Genomic DNA, 21,151 nt, shown 5'->3' on the forward strand with positions numbered 1-21,151 from the left:
GAGGAGAAGATTTGTATTAAAGATGTCCTTGAAGATGGCTGGAATAGCCGAAACGTTGGACTAATAAGAAATAAAGTGTTGAGACAGTATTGGATACAATTTTGTGGTTTTATTTAATAAATAATTACCTTGTCTCAAAAAATTTTGAAATAATATTATTTAAATTATTTTTTATTTTATTAATTTTTAATTTGATCTGAAGTTGTTATTTGAGTATGTAACCCAAAACATAAAATTAGTTTTTGTCCGTTTGATAGTAAATAATAATTTTTATAATAATCACAATTTAAGGGTTTAATATGCAATTAAGTTATGTTATACACGCCCAGCTTAGTTGAATTGTGTATTCTTAATTTATGTTAATGATTTTTAATTTTAATTCTTGTTGTGTATCAATATTTCTATAAGTAAGAAATTTACATAAGTGTCTAACTTTATTTGTAGGGGAAAAGTGTCCAAAAAACAAATAAATATGATGCAAGCCATCAACACTTTTTTTTTTGTTCATTAGACGCTAGTTTCTGTCATGAAGCCATTATTATTTTTTCCAACAAGCTGTGTATAAAATAATAAATACAGACAAATAAAAAGAACTCATTACTCCTGAAAACTGAGCCAGGCAAAATACTACACATTAAATTTTTATTCAACTAAAAAGAGTGTGAATTCCCTTCTCATTTTACAGTTGTATCTGACCCAGAATCTCTTTTTGTTTACCGAGTAATTAGTTTTTTCAATAGTCCTTTCCAACTTCTACTTTCTAATAAGGCTTTGCCAGAGAAAATTGCCTGGTTATTTATTTTTCGATTTCTTTCAAAAATCATCAGTTCGTTCAAATAACGAGACCGTTGTAGTTAAGGGATTTGAGGCGTCACTTTAGCAACCTTGTGTCTGCAGCGTTAGTCATTCGATTAAATAATAAATAAAAGCCATCCTGGGCTGGGTGACTTTTATATCGCGGCAGGACCACGAATGAAATTTGACCCTGTAACTTCTCTGGTTATGATACGTTGGTTACAAAATAGTAGAAAAAACATATTTTTATAAAAATAATATTATAGTTGGAAGGGCATAAATCTGTTTTAGTGAAAAACTAGGTAAGTTGAGCTACTGAATAATTGTGTTAACTGAGTGTAAACCTGCTCGGGACGTCTTTTAAGGTGTTACTAAATAGGTTCAGTCTAGTTGCTTTCCTCTGAGATTTTCTACTTAAAATTTTAAGGTAAACTACTTTTAATGTAAATTAAAGTTTACACCAAGTTCACTCAATTTTAGACAATTCGACTTACCTAGTTCATCACGACAATAAAAGAAATATTTATTTTAGATAATTTGCTGAGTATACCTAATGTTTTCCAGACGTTTAAGAAAATTTGTTTTTTAAACCTCAAATACAAAATTATCGCTTCCTGTGAGAATGATACTTTTGAGTATCGATTATTGGTATCTTGATCACAGATTTTTGCGCAGCATATAAACATTAAACAATTTGGTGATATTTTCCGAATCAAGCTCTCAAGAAAGACTCAATTTATTATATGGTTTTCATATCTCCCTGGATTAATAAAGAAGCTATTTATCCGAAGCTGGAGACAATGAGATTTAAACTGTTTCGGCAAACAAGAGGAGCTAACCACAACACTAATTAGGCCCCACTCAATTATTTAATTTCATCTCCCCCCCCCTCCTTAACATCAGATATTTACTCAGCCACTCCAAGTTTAAGTTGAAGGGTATAATTTAACTTTCAAACGACTTAAGAAATTTATTTAAACGACTTTATTTTAGAGCAAATTATGCAAGACAAATTAATATCGGCCTCAAACGCAGTTACAATTTGGTAAACTTCAGAAGGCGAAAGATCTTAATGAATATTCAACGAGTTGGCGGTCCCTGCTATCCTTAGTACTCTTCAAATTTATAAATATTTTTAATACGATTCTAAACTAACCGCGAAATTATTTCTAATTAAAAACCCCTTCCCTTTGCTATTAAACTTCCTGTATAAGATTGTTGATTCTATAAGATTTTGGAAAACTGAACTATCCCATTCTATCTATCAATTTAAACAATTAATTATCAAGTTTTTGTTAAACTCAAGAACATGATAAAATTTAAAAAACGAATTCAAATAAAGATGGAAACGAAAAACTAAACTTAATTTATTATCACATTTCAAATAAGCTACACAGTCCACAAATATATGTAATGAACATAACACATGCATGTTGTATCATGGAGTTGGATCATCTTCTTAATTATTTTCTGTATGCCAACATTCTATTCTAAAGGAGATATGGAAAGAGGGTGGCGACAGTAGAAGATAAATTTATTTATTTTGACTCAATGTGAGTAAAAATATATTTGCTTTAATTTATAGTGATTTTTGTTCTCACCATTATTTATATTACAACTTATAAATATAAAATTTATTTATTCAAACTGATGCCAAACATTTTTTTCCGATCATAGAAAAAATATACAAAATCACGTGGTTTTATTTTTTTTTTTAAACAAATATTTGTCAGTTTCTTTCTGTATTTCAGTGCTAAATAAAATAAAATAAAATAACAAATAAAAATAAAGAACGTTCTATTTGTCGAGTTGGATCATGGTCCTAATTCTCTTTTCTATTCCTGTACTCAGTTTTAAGGGAGAAAGAGAAAGAGGGTGGGAGAGAGAGATTGGGAAGATGAGTTTTCATTTTCAATTTTTGTACCAAGGATAACTTTACTTAAGTATATATAATATATTTAAGATTTAGGATTAAGTCTATTGTATTGTATACTGTATAGTATTAGTTTGAAAAATATTTAGAATGTAAAAAAAAAATTCAATTTTTTATATCTCCACGCAGTTCTGATCTATACCTACAGTATAGTGGGTCGAAACGTCATCAACTAATAAACACTTTAATCTATTTTTGTTGTTTTTAACCACAGCCTATTTTTAATCCTTCAAATAAAATTTATTTATTAATAAATAATCTAATTTCTATCCATTTTAGTCTCAACACGTTTTATTTTTCTTATAAGTCTGACGTTTCGGCCAATCCGGCCATCCTAAGGGACAATCCACTTAATAAAATTTTGCAATTATACGATTTAAAAACTCTAACTCCATGCAGGCTATTCTGCCCAGGTCAAAACAACAATTTCTAATTAGTCGATATTCACATTAAAACCAAAATTAAAATCATTTATCACATTCACTATTTGTTAAAACTTTATCACAACAAGTTTAAGATTATAAAAAAAAAATATATTTATTCAATCTCAATTTCAAGCCAAAAAAAAAATCAGGCAGAGTTGATTGTGAACGTCACATCTTCCGCCCACTTGAAGAGCTGTTTTAATTTTAATGAGTATATTAATACCTTAATTAATTTTCATGTATTATTTTATTAATGATTTTCTAATATTGAATAGAAAGAATATATTTCATACAGTAATAGGTTCATGTTGTTCTTTACAAACGAAGTTATTATTAGGTTTCATCTACTAGAATTCTTTCATTCCAATATGCGATCAAAACGTCAGCAATCAATAAACACTTAAAATGTATTTGTGTTATATTAATTCAAAGCCCTGCCCATATCCTTCAAATAAAATTTATTTATTCAATCCGATAAATAATTAAATCAACTAAATAGTTTTTTCTTGCAATTTCAGTGCCCAAAAAAAAAAAGAAATCAGCCGGAGTTGATTGTGAAAGTCACATCTTCCGGCCACTTGAAGAGCTGTTTTAATTTTAATGAGTATATTAATACCTTAATTAATTAATTTGTATTATTTTATTTATAATTTTCTAGTCTTTACTTAAAAGAAAATATTTCTTATAATAATAGGTATATGTCATCCTTATTTAAACGGAGTGATTGGGTTCCATCTAGTAGAATTCTTTCGGTAAGTTTTCCAACAGTGCTCGGCTGAGTATTGAGCAAGCCATTTATCAAGGAAAAGGAGAGCTCAAGAAAATATAAGATTAAAAGAAACCAGTTTAGAAGATTAGGTTCATTAGTAGAAGAAATCTATTCTAGATAATTGGGGAAAAGGATAACTAGAAAGAGAGATAAAGGTTAATCTCAGACTAGGAATTATAAAAAGACATTCTACAGAGTATAAGACAAGTACTAAGAAATCGAGAATGATAGAAGTAAATCTGTTTTTTTTTTCTTTCCTCTCCATTTTAAGGAAACGAGAAGCTGAACCGGGAATTTATGTCGTAGTCCTGAATAATACATAGATATTTAAATTATTAACAAAAAAATAATAATGTGATCAAAAAACGTGAACGGTTTGGAAAATATTATTTAAATTTATTCATTGGTTGAGGAAAACAGAACTTATTTTAAATAATCAATTAAAAAAATGGAGGTTATCAAAAAGCTAATTCATGACCGGCAATAACCGATAATAAACTGGTACAGTGTAAATATATAATCACTTTTAAAACATTGGAATTTATTGCTTTATCTAACACCTAATTTTTTTTTATGAATTTACAAGGATATTTAAATAGTATAAAATATTACAACGTACACGATCCCATAATTTTGCAACACAATTAATGAAGATTAGAAAACCCAAATAAATGTATTCAATACATTACAGCTTGCATTCCCGCAAAGAAAGAAAATGTTTATTTCTTCTGAAGTGATTGATTCAGTAATAATTTTACAAGTACAGGCTTCTACTAATTTTTATGTGAATAATATATCAATTTTTGTTTATTTTAAATGATAAACTGTTTAAATATTGATTGACCGACGTTTAGGGTTATTTAAAAATCCTCGTGATTTTCTACAGCAATATCAAAAAGCAACATTAAATTACAGTTATATAAAATTATCAAATGATAATAAAGCCAATTGAGATATTAGTGAGTAATAAATTGTTATAACTAAAGACAAAATTTTAGAACAATTGCATATTTTAAAATTTTAGCTTGAAATTCAGCCAAATCTGGACGGAAATTAGGATCATAAAAGTATCGTCTTATTGACACTATTATTATATTGCACGTTTTGGCACATTTTGAGAATTTCCTGCACAAAATTTCATTTTTTTAGCTTTAACTACGAAATCATAGTTCAAATTAAAAAGAAACTGTTTGTGATTCATGAAAAAATAAATTGTCACTAAACTAACAATCAATATTCATTTGAATGATACAAGATATTAACTCAATTATTCCACTCCGACACTCGTTCTAGTTTGGCCAGGTAAATTTCGCAAACTGCTCGATAATAAAAACAAACAAAAATCCCTGTTTTAGAAAATCGCAAGTTGAAAATTGAGTTTTTAACCTGAAATTATATTTATTAAAAACCGAAATAATGATTAAAGTTTTGAATTAAAAAGAATTCCTGGATTCAGAAATATAAAATCCAATGTTTGCTGTTTAATTCTAGAATTTAATATTTTGAATATTTTCTATATAATACCTTGGATATTGATACTAAATCCTAAAATTGTAGTTTTAATTAGTTTAACACTGAGTTTTTCAGTGCTCAGATCAGGAGTGAAAATTCATTTAACACATTTAGTTCCTACTGTGCTCTTCGATTATGGATAAAATTGTAGGTTTTCAATTTATGCAGTTTAGTATGTTTGAACAACTTTAGCGAGTTTATTTTGATTCAAACAAGGTTAGAATGATCTTTATGGACATATGAATACTAAATTAAACAATAACATGAATTTTTACACAAAATACATAGTTGGTGTATTGACTGCACGATTTTGGACATTTTATTGCATATTTGACAGTTTTTTACTGCACGAAAATCCAGTCATTATTTATAACAGCAATTTCGTATTGTGTTGAAATGTTATTAAGGAATTATTATTGTTGTTTTTAAATAATTTTTTTTTCCTTCTTTATTTTAAATTTGTTAAACTTTTCTTATATTTTGCCTCTTTATCAATTATTATGGTTACATACATTTTCTTTCTCTCAATTTTACTTTTCTTTCCATATATCAATTTTTAAATTATTAATAACTAATATATTCATACTTCTTTGCATTATATAACTTCATTTTTATTTTATTTCCTTAATTATGTTATTTTACCTACTTATTCAATTACCTATGTATACATTTTATTTTCCACTTCTCTCATCACTTCATTTTATTAATTCCATTTTGTAAAATTATACTCTTTATGTCATTCTGTTTATATTTTATTTTTTATTTTCTATACTCATTGGTTGTTATCTTGTTCTGTTCTTAGCCCTGATGAAGGCTAGAAACTCTAGCCGAAACGTTAGCACAATTAAATAAGTTGCGTCAACTTATTTGTGTTTCATTTTTACCTCACCCCCAACCATCTTTACCTCGTACAAGTCATCCACGGTCAACTATCTCTTATAGTTACTAAGGAATTTCGAAGGATGCGGGAACAACCCGAAACGTCGGTGAAGCAATATATAAATATTGAGAATAAAGAACTGTTTTATGAAAGACATTTTTTTCACAAATGTGAAGAAGTAAGTTTGTAATATTTTTTATACTTAAAAAAAATTTTTTTTGCATCAATAGCCTCGAGAAGTCATAATAAATTGAAAGATTAAATGTAGGAAAGATAGAATATATTCCATATGATTATTGTCAATCTATTATTTTAAAAATAAAATAAATAGCTAGTGAGTAAAAAAATTGTTATCGCTAGTATTAAATTAATTAATAACTTGCAATACTCCAGTAGCCCTATATCTCTTTCTACAAATCAAACCGAAAACTTGGCGATGAATAATTTCCCCAACTTGGTAGGAAACCGCAACCACCAAAACCCACTTTACAATCCCAAAAGGGACGGCGAACTGGAAAATAATGGCAGTAGATGCTGGAGACGGATCTTTATTAGTAAACTCGTCCACAGAGCGGCAAGAGAATGTTTGCCTGGGTATCAGGGTAGACTTAATGGAAAAGCTAATTTCCTTCCAAGTCAAACAGGGGTTATGAATCCACTAAAAGCCTCAGTAGAATAATATCCAAGGAGAAGAGCGCCCTTTGGCAAACTAAACCATGCCTCGTTTTCGTTACGTCCTCACCTCCGCCCACATCCTCCGGCGAGGGTTAACTGGTCATTACCATATATCCAGATTAAGGTGTCGCGGCTGGAATGGTCGTTTAGGGTAGGATGGGTCCGTGGATTAGCCATGGACGCGAATTAGAAGATAGAAATGGAAAATATGTAATAATAAATATAGATAGATCCAAGGAGAAGAGCTCTATATAAATAAAATGGAATGATAAAATCTTTCCCCACAATAAACTAAAGAATAACTGGACCAATTTACGTGGATTTTTTTTTTTACCAGGGTAAGGTTTAAAAATAATGAAATCACTTAATTCTCGAGAAGAAAAAAAGTTATGAACAAAACTGAGCGTTTTTGCTTTTGCTCAGAATGTATACGTCTTTTCACGGTTATTAAAGTAAATTATATTTACGGAATATTATAAAAACCTAATGTGGTTCAACCAAATCAAAGAAGGATGTAGGGCGAAAATTTTGAACTAAAAAAAATTATTTTCCGATTTTAAATTAAAAATTTCACTCTTTAACGGATCAGTCGTTCTTAATTTGTCTTCATTTCTATATTCCATTTCTATTTCTTTGATTTTTGAGAATCTGTATTACAGTATTTCTGGAGGTGCTAAAATGAAGGTTCTCTCCTTGACTTTTGAACCACACTTTGATGTGTCAATAGATCTAAATTATTTCAATATAGTGCTAATATACTTATATAGTACTAACACAGTGAGCAGATTTGTCTTTTAATTTTTTAATGATGAGGAATATTAATGATTCCCCAAAGTGTTTGGAAAACCAATGTCATCGCATATATTGGTTTAATATCTGTGTACCAAATCATGATAATAAACCACACGTATATGTTTAATTTTAACTAAATACAATAATTTATATCAAAATGTAATCATTAAATCTATATTCATCAAACGTAGCAATAGCGAGGCATTACCGGGTCAGCTAGTAATTAATAAAAGAAAATTTTATTTATAACAGTTAAATAGCATAACGTAAAAAAATAAATTATTTCAATATAGTGCTAATATACTTATATAGTACTAACACAGTGAGAAACACATCGTGATTTATTTACGATGGCAGTAATTTCCCTTAAGTAAAAAAAATACTATTAATATGTTTTCGTATTGATAAATAACATATTATTTCATATTTTATATTTATTCATTGTTTCTTAGAGCTAACAATGAAAGGTGGTTAGTTATTTCAAAAAACGATATAAAATTGAATGTACTTTAGTGGAGAAATTTTTTAAAAGTCGGCATTTAACCTCTTTTATAATAATGTAATTATAATTAATACTTTACAAAAAAAAAGTATAATTATAATTAATGATACAAAGTCAATCTTATGAAAAGAGTTACTGTCATATTCCAGTCATGTATCTACGTACGTTAAATACATAATTTCAGTTTCGTACAAATTTTCGTTTCATAGATAGGCTGTCGCTTATTTACGCAGAACATTTGGCGAGACTTGGTTTGAAGTTGAGTTACCCGACATTTCTATTAAAATGAGGTATAATTAATTTATGTTTGTTTCAAGCATATTTGGTGTAGAAAAGTTTCTCATTCGATAAACCATAGTCATAACAATTTCCAACAGCACATTGTTTCAAATTAGTCAAAGCCAATATTACAAAACTTGGATAATAAAGTCATGACGAAATTCCTTAACTTACTGGCTCTTGAAAATAAATTAATACCAGATCATCAGATGTCAAGATTATATTTGTACGGTCACAGAGTAAACAAGATGCCTTCAGTGAAATCTTAGCTGCCAGCACAAATAAGAAAACAATAATAATATGAAATTATAATTTAAAAATAATTTAGAATATGAAAATAAGGTAAGCTTAAAACATTTTTAGAAACTTTAAACATTAGTATTTAGGGAGACATTGTTTAGATTAAACAATTCCATTTAGATGATTGGATGTTACCTGCAATAATCCACTCCATATTTAACTTAATTAAAATATAATACGGCATTAAAAATTATAAAACCCTTTAAGTTAAAACATTAAAAGGAACTCCGATGTTAGTTGCAGAAATATCCACTCAGCGCCACCAATCAAACACCATTGCTGCTGCTACCTAGCGGTGAATCGTTGAACTTATAGTCCACATTGTCATATCTTTTTTTTATTGCTCACAAATAAACAAAATTTCAATTATGTACAAATAACCAAATCTGGAAGAAATTATGGAATAATAAAACTATAAATTTTATATATTTTGGTGAATACAATTTTAACCTAGCTCTGTATATGACTGGATTTTTTAGTTTAAATATATCTTCAATTAGTATATACTATTGGTAATATATATGCATTGGTATGGCTGTTCAGATTCACTAACTGGCCCTAATCAACATGAGGAGGCCCCTCCCCTCCCGATATTTTCTAGTAGGACCATATAGAATGGACAATTCACAAGGAGATAAGTATCCCATTGTAACCTTAAAGTACTATAGGTAGAAAAAGGTAATACTCAACTTGATCTATGGAAACCATATGTAAAGCAATTACTAATTTATTGTTTTATTCTGTTTTAGAGGGATCAGAAAAAAAAAAAAAAAATTAACTGGCAAAAAGGGCCCCAAAACCTTATCAACATTTCCCTTTCCTTCAACAAGTCCTTTCTTCTCACATCCCCTCCCCTACACCTCTCTTTCGTTTTCTTTCTTCTATTCATTTCTTCTTTCTTATAATTATTTTTTACTTTATTTATTTAATTATCTATCTATTCATAATTAATCACCTCGTGGAGGCCCCTCACCTCCAGATATAATAGGAAGAGTTTCAACAGAACAAGCATCAAAATACAAAGATAAGTATCTCACTAAGATCTTGAAGTACCCACGGTAGAAAAAGGTATACTTCTGTTTTAGGAGGATCAGAAAAAAAAATTAGATTCACAAGAAATCTTTACCAATGTATTAAGTTTTCTTGCAAATTTGTATAGTACTCGTATATATAAATTCCTAAATAATTCAGTTTCTATTCTTAATTTTCTTTATGAACACATATGAGACCTATTGTAATACAGAATGCCTTCAGAATAAGAGGAAAAGGACCCTGAACTATCTTTTTCATTTTGTTTTACATTTAGAATTGAAAATTTATAAAAGTACATCTGCAGAAAATAAAATTTATAAGGAAAAATAATTCATTTTATAGTAGGACCATAGTCCGGGTGGTGGTCAATAAAGGTACCAAAATAATAAAATAACTATTTTTTTATATTTTACTATTTCGATACCTTTATTGACCACCACCCAGATATATTTTTAATTAATTTATTATTATCCCAAAATATATTTTTAATTAAAAATATGCATTATTTCAGAAGGTTTTTTTTTAATTACATACATTAATGATTGAACGTGTTTTTTAAAATATGAAGGAAATGGTCAGAGGTACGGTCAAAAGGAAAAAAAAAAATAGTTAAAAACTACTTATTTGCTAACATTTCGCCCCATTTTGAAGGGCTTCATCAGGATTGTCATGTTTGAAAGACAGCAAACTAGTGTTGTAAAAAAATAGTTGTTAGCTATTTTTTGTTTCTTTTGACCGCACCCCGACCATCTTCTTTGTAGATATATATTTTTTTAATTCGGATAATTAGTACTAAAACTTGAAATTAAAAAAAAAGATATAAAATAAAAATAAGGAAATGAACTTGGCTTATTTTGGAATTATATGCCTCAATTAATGTCATCAATACAGCTGTATTAGACATTGTTGTATGTCTTGAAGCAATGGAATTGAAAATAATTAGCCTAAATACTTTTCTGTGTAATTCTTCTGTTTCAATTTCAATTTTTAAATATCAAGAAATGTACAAAAATAATAGAAAAACTATTTATCAGTTTCATTTGAGCTGAATCGTGGACCTTTAGATCTTCCACAATTCAGCCCAGTAGTATGGGGGGAAACGTTGGTTACTAATAAATATTATTTTTCTTTTATTTTTGTGGACATAGACCATCTTCCAAATAATCAATTACATATAGTCAACATATGATCTTTCAATAAATCTTCAAGTTCAATATACCTTAACTATCAAGCTTTCCAAGCATATTTCCAAGATTTTTTCCATCCATACCCCCATCAGGGTTCCATATGATTAGAGAAAAATATCAAAGGGGCTAACAATATCTCAAGGATACAGAAATTATCTTTAGAAGATAAATTAAACATCTTGATAATTAGTTAGAACAACCAACAGACATATATAAGCAATGGTTAAACATTATATAAAATGTCCAAGAAAATCTTAACAAAAGAAAGCCTGGAAGGTCAGAGCTTGAGGTAGTTGTGGTGTAAACAAATAGAATTGTATGTATTGAACAAAATTTACTCCATGAAAGAATGCAGATTTTGATGCTAAATCCAGTTATACTAATAATTTAATTTTCAAAAGAGTGGCACCATTGTTTTATACCCACATCTACAAATAGATAAAATCTCTATGTATAAAAAATATATTTACAACATGAAGATCAAATATAAGAATTTCACAAAAATAAGTGGGCTAATTACTTTTAATTCTATATTATAAAAAAAAACTACAATAATGTAACAACTGTACTTATAACATTAATTAAGGTATACAATTTCAAAATTAGCCAATTTAGTCAGTTTTTAAAATTTTATTTTATATTTTTTTTAATTAAAAGATTTATTACTATATTATTACAAGTTAAAAAAATATCATCAAAAAACAGTCATACAGTATGTCATTTGACAGTTTTTGGACCAAAAAATTTTACTTCCTGATACAATGAGTGAAACACCAAAATTTAATAAAAATTTCATAGTGAACTTATAGCATTTTTATAATCATAATTTTTAAAAAAACTAAAATTATTTCAATATTTTAAATAAAATTTTATATTTATACTGAAATTTGCTGAGAATCTTTCTGTGCCGATGAAGTAACTACAACAGTCCACAGGTAGCAGCACCAGATTGTACGACCACCTGCTGACATCTAGCGGGATCCGAATGAACTACAAGACGAAATACTTCAGGAGGGAATAACTATTGTTTTAAAATTATATCATTAATTTACACGTCAACTCACGTAGCTTCTAGACAAAACCAAAATTCACCATTGCGTACAAAAAGTAATTGTATAATAAATTTAAATCAAACACTTTTTTAAAATTAAAACTTATCATTCAAAGATCAAAACAAAGTGTATTTAATAATTGTTGCAGCGCATAAATAATTACAATTGTAAATTAAACAAATGTTCTTTGCTTTTCTTAAATAGCGGCAAGCCTGACAAATATATTTTTTTTTTTAATATCTTTTTTTTTTCACTTGAATATCTTTGAAGAATTCTATAGATTGTACCATAGACTGAAGTTTGTAACAACTCTAGGAAAGTCAGTAAATTAACACCAGTAAAGAAAGGAACCACAGTCTATGGTATATTTAGAATACATTCAATTCCAAATAAAAACAAAACTTGTTTTTTCAAAATGTAAAATTTTTTTGTAACTGTTTTTTGTTAATTTTACTATATTGCAGATATGAAAACAACGATGTTAAATTTAGGTTGAGTAATAAATCAATCAGTATAACTGTATTATAAGATTTAAAGGGTTAACCCCAGAATCTAGGCTAGGAAAAATGTATCAAGTACAATCTTGTAGATTTTGATAAGGAATAGGTTGGTTGAAGAAAGATTAATAGTATACATAGTTTGATAAATATATGTTCTAGATAATGCTGCATAACCAATCACTGTCTTTCTAGTTCTTATAGACGGACCTACATATAAGGAAAACACTCAATAATAAAAGATAGAAGAGTTGAAATGAGAATAAGAGGTGAGGTGAGTATTAGAATATGAATATTTGTAAGGTTCATTTATCATTGGTGCTTAGCATGTTATTTTTAGGCCAGAACACTATATTTGTGAATTAAAATTATATATTGAATTTTATGGATGTCTTAAGTATGAAAAATTAAAAATTGATTTTTTATTCAATAATTCCTACCATTCAGTAGATCATGTTTAGGTAAATGACCCAATAATGGACAATTGAATATGAGCATTAATTGTAGCTTAAGTGTTATAAATCACATAATAAACTTTATTTATTATGATCAACCAGCATCTCCTTAGTAAGGTCACTTATGTTGCAAATACAAAATGAAACTCCAAAAAATTAAATTTTTTTTTTCCTTAAGTGTTAAAATGCTTGCTTAGTTCATCAAAATTCTATAATGTTTTGTGGGTCCCTAGGGGCGTTCCCTGTGGATCAATAGGGAACTCTCGGTTTTTCATCCTTCATTTATAGTGTTATCAATCTATTATTTTTGAGCGTAGTTACCATCAGTTTCATGTACCAGTCTCTGCGGTTCTCTGGCAACTGTGAACTCAATAAAATTTCCTGAATTTAATCTTCTTAGGGCTATATTTTCAATGGTTTTAGTGAGACAATTATCTAACTTAACACAGCCAATTCTGTAGTCAATTCTATCAATGCTTTTCTAACAATAAGAAGCTTTTGAAGTTTAGGTCTCTTTTCCAAAGTTCAGATTCCTCCTCGATGCTGATTGTTGACTATTATGGAAATTTCCAGCAACTTCATCTAATTGAGCACCATTGTTGACAGGCTTTTCATTTTTTTTCTTCACTAATAATTAAAATCAAGGGTTTACTCAGCTGAAGCTGATTACCATTGTTTTTCATTCTTTTTTTTTTCCTTTATCCCATCGCTGGAAGAGGAATTTCATTTCTTATCAACCACTGGTGAAAGACAAGGGTAATACATTCGTAAAACAGCACCAATCATCTATCCACTTTCTGATTTGATCAAATCCTTCTGGAACACAGTTCACAAATTCTTGTGTAATTCTTTCATGTTTGAATACCACAAGAAGTGGGTCATCCTGTACTTTCACAGATGCTATACATTCTTTCTCATTTGAGTATATCTACTGGTTAATTGTTTTTGACCCCTTCTCTACCAGTGCCCTAAATCTTTTAATATTAAGGAAAAATGCAGAGTAGTCAGCATTGAAGATCCTATGTGGCCCATTAAATACTAATATAATACTGCTCCAATATTATAATACTACTGCCCCAGACTTTCTTGTTTCAAATATTAAAAAACTTCAGAGAACCAGTTTAGTGAGACATGGAAGCTTATTGATTCTGTGGAGACTGTTAGAAATTGATATCACCCCAGTTGAAATAATCTGGTTCCTAGCCAAAAAACTTTCATACCATAATTGACCAGGGCTGCCATTAATTAAATCATTTCCTCTGTTTAGGTACTTCAAAGGTCTTTCCACACTATCTAACAGATCTTCCTTAGTAATAATAAATCCAGCTCAAGTAACTGATGTAATCCACAAATTAATTGTTTCTTCTTCAGTTTTTGAACTTTTCAAGTATGGAGGCACAATCTATTTTTTCAAACTTATCTTCTCCGCCATTTACCTATCTTATTAATGTTAAAGGGGCGATTCCATAAGATTTTACAGCTCAGTAAAATTAAATTAAAGAATAAAGCCCCAATTGAGCTGTTTCTATAGTGGACACTTGGTGAATCATTGGTGGATATCATAAGTCCACAATAGATAAACAAAGTACAAACAAGACCATATCAACACAGCATGGTCATCAGTAAGTGACAATAACATGTTGACAGTGAAAATTCACAATAAAAAAAAAAAAATTAAAACACAAATAGTGGACTCATTTTAGAAGAACTAAGATTATTATTTTGATCATATAATGGAGACCAAGTTTTTGAGACTGATAAGATTTGCCATAAAATAAAAAAAAAAAGAAGAATCTTATTCTATTTATAATAATATTTTATTTAAGCAACAAAGCTAAACACTTTTAGGTTTTTTATAACAATGAACATTTTATTTCTCCAAGCACTTCACAAAATCAGTAGCAGAATGACCCCTTCCAGCCAACACACAGATTTCAATCTGACCCGAAAACTTCCTAGGGTGCTTTGAGAGCTTAATATTTCTTGAAACATTCACTAAATAGGAATTGAGTAAATTCTTACTAGGAACCCATCCTGCGCCCTGTAACATTTTTTTTTAATTGTAACTGCCAAGTGTTCACTATTGGATCATTTATCCTATTCCTGTACAATTTTCCAGTCTTTGTTTCATTTTACAATTATATACTTTCCCAAGTCACATTCAGTGTATTGATAGTTATTACAAGTTTCATTTGTATAAGAGCAATTTTAGGATCCGAATGTGAAAGATCCGTTCTCCAATTCAGCAAATTGAATAGAAAACAAAAAACCTTAAATTTCAATGAAACAATGTGACTTTAGTATCAAAATATAATTTTAAGTATAAAATTTAAACAGGATATCGTGAGTTTTTAAGGTTTAAACTGGTGGTTCCTAAAGTGGGTGCCTAGACATGCTAGGTTCCGTAAGCATATGTCAGATGTGGCACAGATGTTACTTAGTTAAATTAAAAAAAAAAAAATTGAAATAGAAAATATTAAGTGCATTCCAGTATTTATTTTGCACTTTCTTTCTTATTTTGGTACATCCTCAACTGCTCAAAGGATAATTGTGGTAACATTTTTATAAGTTTTTTGCTCAACAAGGATGCCATGAAAGTTTTTTAGCCTGAGGGTGCTGCAAAATGTTTTTTAGCCCAGAAAGGGTGCTTTGGTGAAGAAAATTTGGGAACTGCTGGTTTAAACCATAACCATTCATTTTGAGATATCCACATTTGAATATCTCCGAAGCATAATTTTAGATTATCACTTAATTTTTGGAGATGATTCATATATATTTCCAATTCTTCTTGATTGGTTACATCAATTTTTCATTAATTTCAAAAGTATTGAACATTTTTATCTAATAATGAAGATTTAATTTAATTGAAACTTAAAACCTTGAAATAACCGTCCGTCCTTGGATCAATGTAATATATTTCTTTGTATTTTATAGTTCTTCTTCACAGACATTATAAATTTAAAATTTAATTATCAAAAGATTAATAATATTTTCCATTAGTTAAGAGATTATGTATTTTATAGCCTGTATTGACTTTGTTACTCTACCTTAACTGTTTTATTGGCATTTTTATTACATCTATTTTAACAGTTTGTTTACGTTACTTTTAATATAACATTTTTTCAGCAAGACAATTGAGCATTTACTTCATAATATATTTAACTCAAATAATCTGTAATAGTATAGTAATACATCTATACACATAACAGAAAAAAATTCTATCACTAGTATACAACTTAACAAACAATATCATAGGACGCAATAATAGCTCGTCTGCTGCCAATATCATTTATCAACGAATGGAGTAACAACAAACAAAATATTTTAAGACAAGTGACATAATATGTTTAACAATTTTCTTGTATAAATAATAAAATACTTCTTAAGGGTTAATAATGTATAATTTAGCAATCTATAATTAGTAATTATAATTTTTTATTTAATTTAGTGAAGATAAGGTTTGTAGGTTCATATAAAATCAGACAAATAGATTACGTGAAATGATAATAAAAGAGAATATGAACTATCATTAATGATAGGTTTTACATTAGTTAATAACCAGAATATCGTCTAGTGTAAACAGAATAAATTCTATTGTGTGATAGCTAACAAAAGTTGAAAATTGAAAATATATATACATATTTTAAAATCTAAAAAAATAAAAATTACAAAAGATCTTTAATGTAAAAGTTAAATTATTTATATCACAACCATTATTGCACTTAGTAATTAAGAAAACATAAAATTCATAGTTATATCTTTAGAACTTCTTCAGAAGTAAACTGAACTGGTTTACATGAAATAATATTTTTTTTAGAATACTAACTTGAGCATTAGGGAAATAATAAATGCACATCACAACCACAAGAATAACCTCTTGAAGATTTTTTAAAATTAATTTAAAAACTTAAGAAGTAAAACCATCAATGTATAAGTTCGATCTGTTATTCATCCTTTCAACAACTTCATTATATACTTCACAATTAAGGTTACGAATTAATTTCTGATTTTCAACATTAAGTTCACAAAGATTGCGAATAGCATAAATGGATGTTTCCGTAATAAATGGATTCTTTCCATCACGTACACAACTATCAAGAATTATGGGTAAGCAGCCTGTCTCTCTTACTCTATCTTGCATAACTTTGTTTTTCCAACACAAATTAGCAATCAGACGTATCACATTTGCTTTCAGATTTTCAACTTTAGATCGTTCTGGGAAAATGTCTTCAGTTGGGGCGAATTCACTATCCTTGTCCTTACCTTTAACATGTATGAATTCTAATAAACTTTTTGATGAGTCTAACAATCCAACATTTTTCTGCAATTTAGGAATTACAGCTGATTTTACAGAAAGTTCCATTAGTATCTTCATAAGAACATATATTTCCTGTAGTTCACTTCCACCATTTGAATCTGAGACAGCACAACTCACTTTACTTTCGAATTTACTTCTAATCAAATTAATGAAATGCTCATTAATGTCATTATCCTTAACATACTCGAGCAACAAGGTTAAAAGGTAGAAATGAGAAGTATCATCACTGTCAAACAATTTGGTCAAAATTCGATTAGTCTCTTCTGTGTCACTTTGAAATAGATTCTCAATAAATAACAAAGGAAAATCGGCACCTTTAACAGCTGAATCGATTATTGAATTCATAAGAGTAATGTCAGTGTAAGCTTGAAATGTGTACATCGGGTTCAACACAATATTATACAATGTCCCACAAACATAATTTCTAATGCTTTCATCTGATTGAAAGGTCATCCAACTTTTAAGAAAGCTGTATTTGGCCCATATAGTCGGTTTATTTTCCTCATTGTTAACAGAAAGATTATAAATAAACTGAAGACCCTGTTTAAGAGCTGGTAGCAGAGTCTCACTGTAATCTTTTATCATTCTATCAACAATAATAATTGTATGATTGAAAACTTCATTTTGACAAAGTTCAGACTGGACATCTGGACCTGTAGTACATAAATTACGTAACTGCCTAAAAGTTGTATACAATATTCCTGAATCAAAGTCTGTAACTTCTTTTGTGATAAAAGGTTCTAATACAGTTATGTGTTCTTGAAACATGATAGTAGTGAAAAGTGTTCAGCAGAAAAACTAACTTTCTTTCTAGTAAATTATAATGTAGACGGATTAAGAAAAACTACCAAATTGTACCGAGTTCGGTAATTAATTCATTTGTTTTACAGGTACGGTAATTCATTAACAATACTTAGACAAAACACTTAGCGCACAAAAACTGATAACTGAATGAAACCTTCTCTCCTACTGAGCTTGAGCTAAAGGTTCAGATAAAACTCGATACACAGCAGCACTAGTCTATATCAGCAGATGCTGCTACCTAGCGGTAATTTCTTAAACTATATTAACGTGGATGGCGCTGAACTAAAACAATTTCAAAAAGAAAACACGCTAAACGTAGTCAGATAACCTTTTATTTTTTTTTTTATTCACGTGTCATGAAGGCTTTTCCGTCATTTTCAAAAACTCATAGCCGACTTAAAATATTTTTTGGGAAATCAAATTGTCTGTTGGTTTAAGAAGAACTTTAAAAAACAAATTTTTGCTTTCAAAACTGAAATGCTATTTACTAATAAAAAAAATGTAATTTGTATTTAGTAAATTTTAGCCACTTAGACTATAATACATTATAAATCCTTCAATGGGTCTAAAGAACCTAGTGATTTGGAACAAGAGTACTAATACAGAAGAACCCCAGCTAATCGATCACACATTAATCATCCTTCGTATTAACAGGCCTACAAAAAAAGTAAAAATACGATAACAGAAAAGGAAGCCGATAAATAATAAAATTGAAAAAAAAAAAAGATTTAGTGTGAAGTAGAAAATAAGTATGTACAACATAACTTGTACATTTGTTACCAGATAATATTTAAAATATCACAATCAGTCATAAAGACTACCGATTGGGGTCCTGCGTTATGAATTAAATTAAGGTGAGACGGAAGGCATAACATATGAACTTTACATTTAATGTTTTTATATGAAATTAAAACAGTTTTTTAGTCAAATTGATATTTCCCTACTGATCGTGAAGTAAGAATAAGTCTAATTAATTATGAATCGAGTTATCAACTACTTCACGGTTGGTGTTTTCATAATGTGTATATTTTATGTGAGCGATTCTCGTTATAAAGATAATTAAGTATCTGCACTATCATTTTCCTGAAAATTTACGAATATAGTAGGTTGAATGTGTCCATCAACACATTACACACATTAGTATAACTAGAAATTATGTTACTATATTACTATTATGTGATTGGTATTTCAGTTATTTGATTGTAAACATTGGAAATAAATAAATGATAGCCTACAAATAAAAAATGTTTACTTTTGCATTTTTTCCCGAAAATTAAAATTTTTTGGCTAATTAGGAAAATTATTTCAAGAAGTAATTTTCTGCCAAATATTGCTATATTGACAAATACTGAATACGTTTTTCTTGAAACATATTTCTAATTTGTTTTATAAAAAAAATAATATTTACAAGCTTAAAAATAAAAATTGAATACTTTAAACTTCAGACCAACTTATTGAGTTTTGGTAAAAGTTTTGGTACAGATCTATTATATAACAAAAAACTAAGAATATACATAAAAAAGAAATATTGCGAAAAAAAAAATTTAAGCAATCCATCAAATGGGTTTTGAGAAAAAGTTCCTAATGTTTAAATGCAGTAGTAACGGGATTCCGCGTCCCCTTAAATAATTTTCAATAAAAAATTTTAATAATTTTTAATATGGTACAGATTAGCACTTAATAAATAAATAAGTACTTGGGAATAATATCATTAACGATGGAAGAAATATTATTATTCTCTAGCGACTTGGTTGAACGCTAAAATCGCTGGTAGATAAAGTTGCTATTTGGCAAGCTATTAGGGTTAAACAAGGAACCATTATAAAGAGATTTATCCTACTCAACGTGTAGGTGGTTGTTGATCATCTACTTAGCGGTTCTGTCAGGGATGTGCGATCCAAGGTTAAGGGTATTCTGCGGCGTAAATAAGAGGGAGAGTCGTGTTTTCATTCATGAAGGAGAGGGGAGGGGATAAAGAGGGTGTTATGACTCTAAATAATTTACAAAACCCCAATCTACTTCAAAAAGCTAAAATTGTGGTAAAATATTGCTCAAATATGTTATTACACAGGAAATTGTTTAGAGAGACCATTATTCCGAAAAAGTTAAGAAAAATGGTTAATTTCAGAGAATAATCTCCCGACCTCTGGAATGTTGGAAAATACGTTCAATATTGACAGGAAATTTTAGATTGTACCTCCTCCCCTCCTATAATAACCAGGTTCCATTCTCTGAAATAACAGCAGGGAAGAGATATTCCAAATGAAGTGTATTATTTGTTATTACAATAATAAATTTTTCACTTCATTGAGAAACATATATTTCTATAAATATACATCATCATTTAACGACATGAGATTAAAACTTGTAAATTTATTCAGCTTTTCGGAGAAATACCATAAAAATAAAGTAAATGATGGTTTCTTATTTTTTTATGAATATCCTTTAAGTAGGGAAACTATTAAACAAGTAGCCACATGAACTTACTTTTGTATTTATTTCGAAGTTCGTTTTGTTTTTTTTTTAAATTCATAATTAATTAACCAATAGTTTAATAAATCAGTATTTTCGAAATGTTTCATTTTACTTTTGATTCATCAAGAAATTTTTAGTTATTTTGTCATTTTTCTTTCTCTTACAAGATATGTATCAGAAATTTATGGACCATTTACTTGTCTATTTTTTTTAAAAATATATATTTTCAATATTCCTTAATTTCAACTATAAGAAATATTTATCGATAACATTTTTAATTAGTTATATTTTAAATAGTATTATCTGATTATCTTTGTACACTTGAAATTTATACTAAGTTGTCTTTTTTTAAATTAGTTATAATTATAATTTAAATTTTAAATGGAAATTCAAGGTATAATGTTTAAAAACCAATAACAGTATATTGTTCATTTTTTTTTTTTTTTTTTTTAAGAACAATAGGACTAGG

The 21,151-nt window shown here is 28.5% G+C and overlaps 2 protein-coding genes across 3 annotated transcripts in view; both read right to left on the reverse strand.

Moving 5' to 3' along the window:
- The window catches only part of LOC106682964 (uncharacterized), a 390,357-nt gene that overhangs the window by 160,563 nt on the left and 208,643 nt on the right, over positions 1-21,151 (reverse strand). The window lies entirely within an intron of this gene.
- LOC112210726 (ataxin-10) lies at positions 14,911-18,587 on the reverse strand. The gene has a single exon (XM_024360818.2). It carries the CDS (start codon positions 18,169-18,171, stop codon positions 16,993-16,995), a length of 1,179 nt encoding a protein of 392 aa, XP_024216586.1. The 5' UTR covers positions 18,172-18,587; the 3' UTR covers positions 14,911-16,992.

Source organism: Halyomorpha halys, unplaced genomic scaffold (genome assembly GCF_000696795.3).
Source record: "Halyomorpha halys isolate HHAL.00 unplaced genomic scaffold, Hhal_1.1 Scaffold453.1, whole genome shotgun sequence".
Classification (NCBI taxonomy): domain Eukaryota; kingdom Metazoa; phylum Arthropoda; class Insecta; order Hemiptera; family Pentatomidae; genus Halyomorpha; species Halyomorpha halys.

Coding starts and splice junctions, on each gene's coding strand:
- LOC112210726 (XM_024360818.2), bottom strand. CDS start 18,171: ATGTTTCAAGAACACATAACTGTATTAGAACCTTTTATCACAAAAGAA.